The sequence below is a fragment of the Sprattus sprattus genome, assembly GCF_963457725.1.
Source record: "Sprattus sprattus genome assembly, chromosome: 4".
Classification (NCBI taxonomy): Eukaryota; Metazoa; Chordata; class Actinopteri; order Clupeiformes; family Clupeidae; genus Sprattus; species Sprattus sprattus.
In genome coordinates this window covers 28376992-28388260 of record NC_137923.1, presented here as the reverse complement: position 1 = coordinate 28388260, position 11269 = coordinate 28376992, and the positions used below count along the sequence as shown (strand labels likewise).

The 11269-nt window shown below is 39.7% G+C and overlaps 1 protein-coding gene across 1 annotated transcript; it reads right to left on the bottom strand.

The window, feature by feature from the left end:
* Positions 1-589: 589 nt before the first annotated feature.
* On the bottom strand, positions 590-3542 carry LOC308363442 (uncharacterized protein; the record flags this gene model as incomplete). The annotated part of the gene is made up of 6 exons (XM_080836251.1): positions 590-658; positions 867-1139; positions 1478-1608; positions 1716-1890; positions 2030-2164; positions 3381-3542. 6 exons carry the CDS (start codon positions 3540-3542, stop codon positions 590-592), a joined length of 945 nt encoding a protein of 314 aa, XP_080692377.1.
* Positions 3543-11269: the final 7727 nt, after the last annotated feature.

The window sequence follows — 11269 nt, the reverse complement described above, 5'->3', positions numbered from 1 at the left end:
TTTGAAAATAAAGGATGACTCTTGAAAAGATCTCCATCACAAAAGTCATTAAGAAGATCTTTTCTTGAACTGGAATGACTCTGCATCATCTCTTTTATCTTAGGGTGTTTGTAAATGAAGTCTAATGTTTTCAAAACTGGGATATAAACCAATTTATCAGTGACAACAACTGGATCATAAGTTCCAGTAGTCCGATTGCGCCGTGTATCAAATCTTGTACCAAGAACACATTCAACAGGTTCCACCCTTCCCCACTTCTCTGTGAAATACTGCCTTCTCTTAGTTTCAGAATTTAAGACACCAAAAGGATTTTCAATTTTTTTAAAGCACTGATCAATTTTACACTCAACCTCACTTTTGATAGGTTCCTGTAAAGATAGACACTGCTTCACAGATTCTTTTGCTTGATTATGGATATCATCAACAATCTCTTCCATTGAAGTAACCAAACAGTTAATGATAGTTTCGCCTACACCTGCCACTTTAAGTTCAGCCACTGTCGCAGCACAGCTGTCCACAAGACTCTTATTAAGAAGGACTGGGTCAGAGGGGGCACTGTTAAATGGAAAGTCATCAACAACACTTACAGCTAAATCTTCAGTTGAGGGGCCTTCACCAGGATCACAAGGTCCATGTGCTTTAAGATGCTTTCGAAACCCTGAAAAAGTACCAAAGAAACGAGAACAAGCAGGCTGACCACATTTCAGACGAAGTGTCTTTCCTGAACAAAGTCCGTGGATCACCTTCAAGTGCTTAATTAGTGAACTGTCATTTGCTTGAGGGCCTTTGCAAATAAAACAAAACATCTCAAGGTATCAAAATCAGTGCAGCATCCGAGCTCTCATCTCTTTGACCCTGGGATTCACCTTGGTGGTAGCAGTATCAATCTGATAAACTGCGGTTTGCAAGAAGTGGTAGACATTGGCCAGATCCCTGTTGTACGAGGTAGCGAAGACGAAATGAGCTTTAAAAAGCTCGTCCAAAGAGGAAAGAGAATCTGGTGACTGACACGGGATTGCATGTTTGTCGATAACAATGAAATATTTGTGTGTGGCGCTCCTCTTGGTTCCCACAGCCAGTAGATAGGGTTGACGGCTCTCTGTGATGCTGTCCAGATGCCCTTCAATACTGGTCCCAGTCTGTGAAAAGAAAACTTAATCAGTCTTGCTATTAAAATGTATCTGTTGCAGTTTAGGGCCCAATCATCACCACCAGAATCACTTACTGCCACAAAATGCAAGATTTCAGCCTTATATTTTTTACTTTGCTAAATGTAAAATAAAGAGATTTATTCATATCAGCGTATCTGGGGCTGATGGTGATCGATCTGTGGGGAGCCAAATCAGAGAAATATCACACGGCACTCATTGATTACAGATGAGCATGGTCATCACATGATTTCACAAGAGTATAGTTTTAAGATTTAATATTACGGACAGAACAGTGAGCCCTTTTAAACTTTAAACTGTAACATTACCTTGATGAATTTCACAAGGTGGTCAATGGCTTGTCTGGCAGAGAGCTTTCCTGGTCTCTTGTTGCGGCCATGAGGTGATGGTGGCATGAGGTGGATAAGGAGCAAGATGGAGGACATCTCACTGTCCCATCCTGAAAATACAAGAAAATTCAGAAAGACATTCTTACTAAAATGTTTATTGTTTTGTTCCAAACCATTTCCTTCTTCCATTATTATTATTTATTTAATTTGAGTGTACCATCTTCCAGTTCTTCTGTTGTGGATTCAGCGTTATGAAGGAGCTCTTCAAGGTCGCTTGTCTGGGTGAGGCCACGGCTTTGTTCAAGGACTTTCTGCCTGTAGTGAGTAGGCCACTTCTCCAGGAACTTTGCAGAGATGTCATCACCAAACATCAGACTGAAATCCTGCACTATCTGCAGACAAGATGGAATACAGAAAACAACATGGCATATATTGTTAATAGGTGCACCTGGACTGACCAGGAATGTGTCCGTTTAAGTCATTTTTCATTTCAGCTTGATTTTAATGCAAGGCATTCGAAGAGCAACATACCATTCCCGTGATGTCAAGAAATCTTGGAAAGGTGGTGAATATTTCAGAGGACTTCACTGGGTCATGAACCATTTCTTGGCGATGGATGAAGGTCTGTTTCATCTTCTCCTTGATGATTGCTTCATCAGTTGTATGCTTCATGAGTGCAATGGCCTCACAACACTGGGTTTCTGTGGTTAGCCGATTTTCCTTACTGAAGGGGGTTCTGTCACCAGAATCTGGACCACCTGTAACAATGATCAGTGAACAGTGACCTGTAACAGTGAAACCACATACTGATGCAATACTTGCTTTACTTCTCAAAATAGTTAAGCCACTTTCACCCCTTACACAAACGGCCAATCGTCTTTTTGCTAAACCCCCTGCAATGCACATCACTGTAACAAAAAAGCACTATGCACATTAAAGATGAATTGAACATGTGAACTCATAAAAAAAAAAAAAATCTAACACACTTGAAATCATGTACCTGTCAGTGGCTGAGGGTTTCTTTTCTTTTGTCCTTCTGAGGCTTCTTTTTGAAGCGTTTTCACTCTCCATGCAAGAAATCCACCCCCATCTACTGGATTGTAATAATGCTCCTAAAAACCAAGGAAGTGTTTATTTTTCCTCCTTAAAAAACTAACACATGTTCTTGTCTGGAGAATTGATGAAATCAAGGTCAACCAGTCTGACATCTGCTGTGTTCAACTTGTTGAGGTTAGGAGACAAGGTCAGCATTTAGAAATGTTAATAATTTGTTGCAATCTCACTTGGTTTTTTGATCAATACTAGAAGGAATGAGTGAAGAGGTTAGACTTGTTTTATTTACTTACATAGCCCAAAGTGCCCTGGGGATCGGCCAGGTATGGAAACAAGGCAGTGATGCCCTTTGCGTAGTCCTCTTTAACACGCCTTGAAGGGCTCGTCCTAAAGTATGCACACACACACGTATGAGATCCAAACAAAAGTACTCCTATACCGATGCCTACTGCACTTGGTCTGAACCAAATAAAACCATAAATGTTAGGGTTGGATGTTAATTACATGACCACATACCCATGTTCACTCGCCATGTGTGCAACCAATATCTTCACCATGTCACGTCTTCTGGAATCTGTTAGGCTTTTTGTCCGAGCGTACTCTGTAAGGATCCTCTCTCCTCCAGGTTTCTTCCTCAGAATCTTTTCAATCATCTAAGTGTGAGGGGGAAAAAAAGAGGGGGGGGGGGGGGGGGAAATGGATTTGGTGGCCAATTACATTTACAGTATTTACAAAAATGTAAACCATGCCCCAATTTACTTGGCCATTTCCCCCCCCTTACCCCTTTTATCAGAATCAACATATTGATCTCTCCATCTGCAAAGCTTACCCGAGCAAGACGAGCCAGGTCATCTCTGTTTCTTTGGCCAGGACTAGGCTGCAAAATGATGGTGTCATCAGAGTCCCCTTCATTTTCTGCACTAGAGCTGAGGAAGGAGCTGTTGCTGCTGGCAACGGAGTGGCTTGTAGAGGGGCTCACTGATTCTAGCATGTTAACATAACAGGTGTGATTATAATAACATGTCATTATTAAGAGGGGATCATCTGTGATAAGAGTAATGTAAAAGATCACATTAGATTAGGATGGATCCACACACCAAGCTAGTTATTCCTCAGATGCTTTTTTAAGTGTCTGATGGGGCATGTTTATTCAAAATGTCATGCAACGTGGATAAGTCTCTCTTTACTATGTTGCATTACAAGGTTAGGACTAAAGTTAACAAGTGACTCCAAGTTAACAAGTGACTCACCCTCAAAATCTGAGCCCTTGGGCAAACAGACTTCAAGCACACCCAGGTCTGGTTTCATTACAAGAAACGCAAACGCGTCCTCGTCAACTTCAGTGTTCAAATCATCATAGACTTTTAAGTCCAAGGTAGGAATTTCAAATTTCTTGGAAACTGTGAAATCAAAAAAATATTGCATCATATTATTTTTATTATAGGTCACATCTGTGTCACTTCACATCTGAACCACTTAAAACAACAATTTTATAAGTTTACGAGTGCAATGCTATGAGCTTGCAGATCTGCATTTTATTTCTTATTTTTAATCATGAAGATTTTTGCAAATCTAGAATATACTTTTACAGCAAACATTACCTCAAATCATTCATTTTCTCAGTGTACACGAAAAATTTAGAGATGGGGGTTCCAAAATCAAATACATTATACCTCTAAGGGTCCTTGACGACCACAATAATAATAAATTAAGACATCACCACTAATTTACACATGACACCCAGTAGGCTGTGCAATTTGTTTTACTCACCACACTCCAAAAATGATTTGAAGGTCAGTTGCCCTTCATAACAAATGTATTTCTGGCGCTCTCGGTACTTCACTCTTACAGCATGCATCCTTTACGGGGAAAAAAAGAAAATTACTAAGATGATATAGAGCACAACAATTCATGCACTGAATGCTACAATTAGCTTGAGTATTACAAAAGCCCTACCTACAGGTAGACTCAATAGGTCGGTGTAAATGCCTCAATTCAGAGTAAAAATACACGTGTTTGCTAGCGGTCCACACACTAAAAACCACTTACTAACCGAAGAACAAACTGGTCAAAGTCAACTCAACACGTGCTTGCTAATCGAACAGCAGAGAAAACAGTCCACACATACTAGACTGATCCATAGAAAATGTAATTAAAACACACTTGCTAACCGAGGGCACAAACCAAAATCAGAGTAAACCTTCGATAAAATGGTCAGTAAATATTAAGCTTACTGATAAGATAAAGATACTAAGATGATATAGAGCACAACAATTCATGCATCATGCTACAATTAGCTTAAGCTACAATGCTACAATTAGCTAAAGCCCTATGTACAGGTAGGCTCGATAGGCTACCACATGTCAGTTAGCTAAAACGGTCTGTGTAAATGCCTCAATTCAGAGTAAAATACACGTGTTTGCTAGGGGTCCACAAAAGAAAAAAAAACACTTACTAACCGAAGGACAAACTGGTCAAAGTCAACTCAACACATGCTTGCTAATCGAACAGCAGAGAAAACAGTCCACACATACTAGACTGATCCCTAGAAAATGTAATTAAAACACACTTGCTAACCGAGGGCACAAACCAAATTCAGAGAAAACCTTCGATAAAATGGTCAGTAAATATTAAGCTCAGTGAAAGCATAACTGTGGTAAATGAAGCTAACAAGAGTGAGGCTCGGTTTAAATTCACATCTAACATTATAGTTTGTGCTGAAGCTAACGTTAGCATCGACATTGGCAGTTACGCAGTGTGAGACCCACAAACTCGCCTGCTGCAATGTTACTCGCAGCAGGCGTTTACATTTCAAGTAGGCCAAAACTAATTTAGCTGACATTTTATCTTAAATAAAATCGAATTTAGTAGTTTGCTGACTTACCTGTCTCAACGGCGTCCACAACTGCCGCTCACCTCAACTGCGATAGAAAATGGCGGCAGAAACGAAACCTAAGAAAGTTTAGTGGGCGTGTTCTTGATATTACTCCAATAAGATTTACTCTATTTTTTTCCTCCGACTCTAGTGGCCACTGGAAATGATTACAATCCAAAATGAGTAAAAATTACTCTTTTAGAGGAAAATAATGGTAACTCTGGAAAAAATACTCTCTCATTTTTCCTGTGTATCAATGTGTGCGTGTGTGTGTGTGTGTGTGTGTGTGTGTGTGTGTGCATGTGTGTGTGTTTGTGTGTGTTTCTCCCTCTGTGTAAGCATGTGTGAGTGCTCTGTCTCTACTCGGAGCAGTCTCCCGTCTTGATATTCTGAGTGACGGGATGCTGGTTGCCCTGTGTGGCTTCACAGGTGACCTTTGCCCCCTTCCTCCACTGGCCCTGGGTGAGGGTGAGGGTGCTGCTCCAGCTGTAGAGGCCGTCCTCCTCCAGGAGCGCAGGGCTCTGGCTCCCCGCGGAGCTCCTGCTGCTCCCGTCCACCTTCCAGCTCAGCCTCCAGTCCCAGAGGAAGCCCTTGGTGGCCAGGCACATGAGTGTGGCCTTTCCCTGCTGCAGCTTTTTATTTGCCGTCTTGCTTAGTCTTGTGTTGCACTTGCTTGATGTTTGACTGTGTAAGGACAGTCGTTGAGTAACTAGTTTGTCATAATGTCAAAGTCAGCACATTTCAAGAGATTTCGTTAGTTAGTGTGCTTGCGCGAAGGGAAGCACAGTATTGTTATCGTCAAGTTTTCTTTATTAGTGTGCTTGCCCGAAGGGAAGCACAGTATTGTTATCGTCAAGTTTTCTTTATTACAGTGCATGAAATGCCCTGTATTGTTATTCCTAGGCTTCTTCTTCTTATTCTTGTTACCTTTTTCTGCGATTAATTCAGCCCGAACCGCTTAACGTAGAAACTTCATTCAAACTTTGTCGCGTAGGTCTTGTAAAGGACACTTATGCTATGTATTTTTCACTTTTCTAAACTTTATACTTTTTAAGATATTAAATAAAAACGAATCTAAAAATTTTCCCATTGACTTACATTGGGCCATTATGACATCATAATAGGGTCTTTAAACTGGCTTGCACCTGTGCTTCACTGACAGCTGCGCCAAATCAAAGGAACCTCTTCTCTGTCCATCTCAATTTAACTGTAACTAGGAACATTAAGACACCTTCCATTCTCTACTTTTTTTTCTCTCCATCTCTCCATCTTTCTCTCTATCCCTCTCAGTCTACTTTCTCTCACACTAAATCTCTCTTCTTCACTCCATTTTTATCTCCTTTTTTCAATATTTTCACTCTTTTTCTCTTCCACTCTTCTTTCCTTCTTCCACTCTTCTTTCCTTTCTTCTTTCCTTCTTCCACTCTTCTTTCCTTCTTTCACTTTTCTTTCCTTTCTTCACTCTCCTTTCTTCTTTCCTTCTTTCACTCTTCTTTCCTTTCTTCTTTCCTTCTTCAACTACTATTTCCTTCTTTCACTCTTCTTTCCTTTCTTCACTCTTCTTTCTTTTCTTCTTCCACTCTTCTTTCCTTTCTCCACTCTTCTTTCCTTTCTTCACTCTTCTTTCTTTTCTTCTTTCCTTCTTTCACTCTTCTTTCCTTCATCCTCTCTTCTCTCCTTTCTTCACTCTTCTTTCCTTTCTTCTTTCCTTCTTTCACTCTTCTTTCCTTTCTTCACTCTTCTTTCTTTTCTTCTTCCACTCTTCTTTCCTTTCTTCACTCTTCTTTCTTTTCTTCTTTCCTTCTTTCACTCTTCTTTCCTTCATCCTCTCTTCTCTCCTTTCTTCACTCTTCTTTCCTTTCTTCTTTCCTTCTTCCACTCTTCTTTCCTTTCTTATTACAGTGCATGAAATGCCCTGTATTGTTATTCCTAGGCTTCTTCTTCTTATTCTTGTTACCTTTTTCTGCGATTAATTCAGCCCGAACCACTTAACGTAGAAACTTCATTCAAACTTTGTCGCGTAGGTCTTGTAAACGACACTTATGCTATGTATTTTTCACTTTTCTAAACTTTATACTTTTTAAGATATTAAAGAAAAACGAATATAAATTTCTCCCATTGACTTACATTGGGCCATTATGACATCATAATAGGGTCTTTAAACTGGCTTGCACCTGTGCTTTACTCTGCCGTGCTAAGGCAAAAGACCGTAACTTCAAGTTTGGTCAAAAATGAGTTTTTGACGTATTTGTAAAATATCAGCAGTAATTAAACAAATGTACTGATATTAAATGTACTACTATCATGCCATTATCAAATTAAAGCCAGTGACATCAGTATTTTGGTTGATTTCACGATGTATAGGCTACCGACAGTTAGCATACCAAGTTAGGTAGCATTACCATTAGAATTGCATGGCAGATATGCTAAGCTATCGGGCTATTCCCCCACCCAGTGCCTGTGGCTAGTCCGAAAAAGGTGCATCTAAATCGGGTAACTTCGCTTGGCGAGCGGGGGCATGTGGAGGGGGAAAATGGGCCTCATTCTCTATCGTTCTCTCTCTCTCACACACACACACACACACACACACACACACACACACACACACACCCCAATGGACTGACATAGATGTTTTATGTGTTTCATGTGACAATTCAAGTTCATTGTTTTATGTGCTTAATGTGATAATTCAATGGTGTGTGTGTGTGTGTGTGTGTGTGTGTGTGTGTGTGTGTGTGTGATAATCATTGTATTGGTAATTGTGATAAATGAAATAGTATTACTACTGATTAATTAATAGGGTCATTATTCCATTGTTATCATACCACTGAGCTTTAACCTAGAAGTTACTGCCTTCTGCCTTAGTATGCTTCACTGACACCTGTGCCAAATCCAAAGAACCTCTTCTCTCTCTGTCCCTCTCAATTTAACTGTAACTAGGAACATTAAGACACCATCCATTCTCTATTTTTTTTCTCTCCATCTCTCCATCTTTCTCTCTGTCAACTTTCTCTCACACTCAATCTCTCTTCTTCACTCCATTTTTATCTCCTTTTTTCAATATTTTCACTCTCTCTTTATCTCTTCATCCAGAGCCACTCTTGTTCACTCTTCTTTCCTTCTTCCACTCTTCTTTCCTTTCTTATTTTCTTCTTCCATTTTTCTTTCCTTCTTCCACTCTTCTTGCCTTTCTTTTTTCCTTCATCCACTCTTCTTTCCTTCTTCCACTTTTCTTTCCTTTCTTCACTCTTCTTTCCTTCTTACACTCTTCTTTCCTTTCTTCTTTCCTTCTTTCACTCTTCTTTCTTTCCTTATTTCCTTCTTCCACTCTTCTTTCCTTCCTTCACTCTTCTTTCCTTTCTTCTTTCATTATTTCACTCTTCTTTCTTTTCTTCTTTCCTTCTTCCACTCTTCTTTCCTTTCTTCACTCTTCTTTCTTTTCTTCTTTCCTTCTTTCACTCTTCTTTCCCTCTTCCACTCTTCTCTCCTTTCTTCACTCTTCTTTCCTTTTGTCTTTCCTTCTTCCACTCTTCTTGCCTTTCTTTTTTCCTTCATCCACTCTTCTTTCCTTCTTCCACTTTTCTTTCCTTTCTTCACTCTTCTTTCCTTCTTACACTCTTCTTTCCTTTCTTCTTTCCTTCTTTCACTCTTCTTTCTTTTCTTCTTCCTTTCTTAACCTTTGCATTTCATGCACTGGTATTTCCTTCAGGAAATGCATTTTCTAGTTTCCTTCTTACCTTCTTTCTTTTCTTCTTCCTTTCCTAACTTTTGCATTTCATGCACTGGTATTTCCTTCAGGAAATGCATTTTCTAGTTAGTGTGCTTGCCCGAAGGGAAGCACAGTATTGTTATCGTCAAGTTTTCTTTATTTATTTATTTATTCCGTACGTTTTTCTTGCAGCTAACTACTCCTCGCCCGATTGAGCTAGAGACGCCATTCAAACACCAAAACGTCCGGCCCGATCCGGTGCAAGCTGCTATGACTTTCCGTGGCGATACTCTTTGCCACTCCTTTTCTATCCCTCTTTTTCATCCCCTTTTTCTCTCATTGACTAACATGGGGAAGGTTGAACCATTGTGACGTCACGCACTCTAGCCAACTGACATTAGATCAGTTGACATAGGAGAAGCTCTCTTAAATGCCAGAAGTGGTTAGATAGAGAGTGCAAAATATTAAAACGAATGTAGTGGCAACAGTTTCAGGTACAGTTTATACACCCGCTCTAACAGTGTTAACCAGTATGTGAGTAACGTGGGTTTTATTAAGGCATAGCGTGTGTAATGTGTAGCTATTTCATTCCGTTTGTTAACCTTTCCGGCTGTCTGTATACCAGCAGCAGAGCGGAGCATTTCACTCCCCTGCAATCTCGGAATGAAATAGCTACACAATACACACGCTATGCTTTAATAAAATTCACGTTTTACGAGACACCAACAGAGGCACAACCGACAAGTCTTACCATTGAAGATCTTTGACGTTCGGTCTGAAACTTCATCCAGCCATCCAGGTTAATCCAAGTTGTTATGGAGAACGACAGTTGCATCAATCATATTTCATTAAAACTTCACACTTCTTACATTGGACATATCCACCAGCCTAATTAGAATCTGCATTGTCTACTGAGCAGAAAATTCTCCATACAGTAGATTTCCCTTCGTTTAGTATCATTTTAAACTTTCCAGATGACTGTATTGCCCTCGCTCGTCAAGTGATACGTGTCCAGAAACAAGGCTCCTTTGACTGGATAGCCAGAGCTAGCATAACTGCCATTGAAATCCAATGGTAATGCTACCTAGCTAGGTATGCTAATTGTCGGTATCCATCGTTAACTCGTTAATCGTTAACCATCATGTCACTGGCTTTAATTTAAGAATGGCATGTTAGTAGTACATTTAGTAGTACATTTAATATCAGTACACTTGATTCATTACTGCTGATGTGTTACTTATATATGTTACTTATTAGCAGCTAGCTACCTAGCTAGCCACTGTGTTCCGATGTGTTTTCAGTTAGCGTTAGCGGCAAGCTAGCTGCTGTAACAGTTGAGTTGAGCTTCAGTTAAGACGCTGCGTACCGTACTTCATCATCACATTCGATTATTTATTACAAACAAATTCGAATTCAGCTGTAGGCATGAGATCTGTATCTTGGAGACTAATTGCATCCACAATGTAAGTACTGCAAGCTAGACTACTATGCAGTTGACACAACACAGGAGGTCCCTGGGCCTGAGAAGGGAAGGGAATGAGTTTAATGTGGCTATAATATGGAATTTTAAATGTGCCTAAAACTAGACTAAATTGTAATGAGTTTTCGAAAACTAGACTGAAACTAAGAAGGATAACTATGACTAAATGTGACTAAAACTAATATGCATTTTTGTCTTAAGACTGAATCTAAAAATAGCTGCCAAAATGAACACTGAGATAGGGGACCCCTTAATCTGCAATTCATGGTTGCTAGCTCTAATCAGATGTACTACCTAGGCTTATAAGAGAAGACTAACTTTGTATGGCAACGAACACCAATAACTAGAACTAATTTGACAGACTATAAACCAATGTGATACACGTGCTCTCTATCTATACAGTAAAAGTGTTGCTTACGTTTGATACTACACCTAAAGACTAACTCTAACTGCATTAAGTCTAACATATAGGCCTATCTTACAATAAACTTTAAGTAAAGCTGGCTATGTAACCGCATTCATTCTAATATTGTTGCAGAGATGTTTCCTTTTACCAAGATAGCAATTTCAACAATTCACTTAGCTCAGTAAGTCAGTATAACGAAACTCTGAGATACCCTCATATGTCTAAACGTCAGTGGAGCCTAAATATAA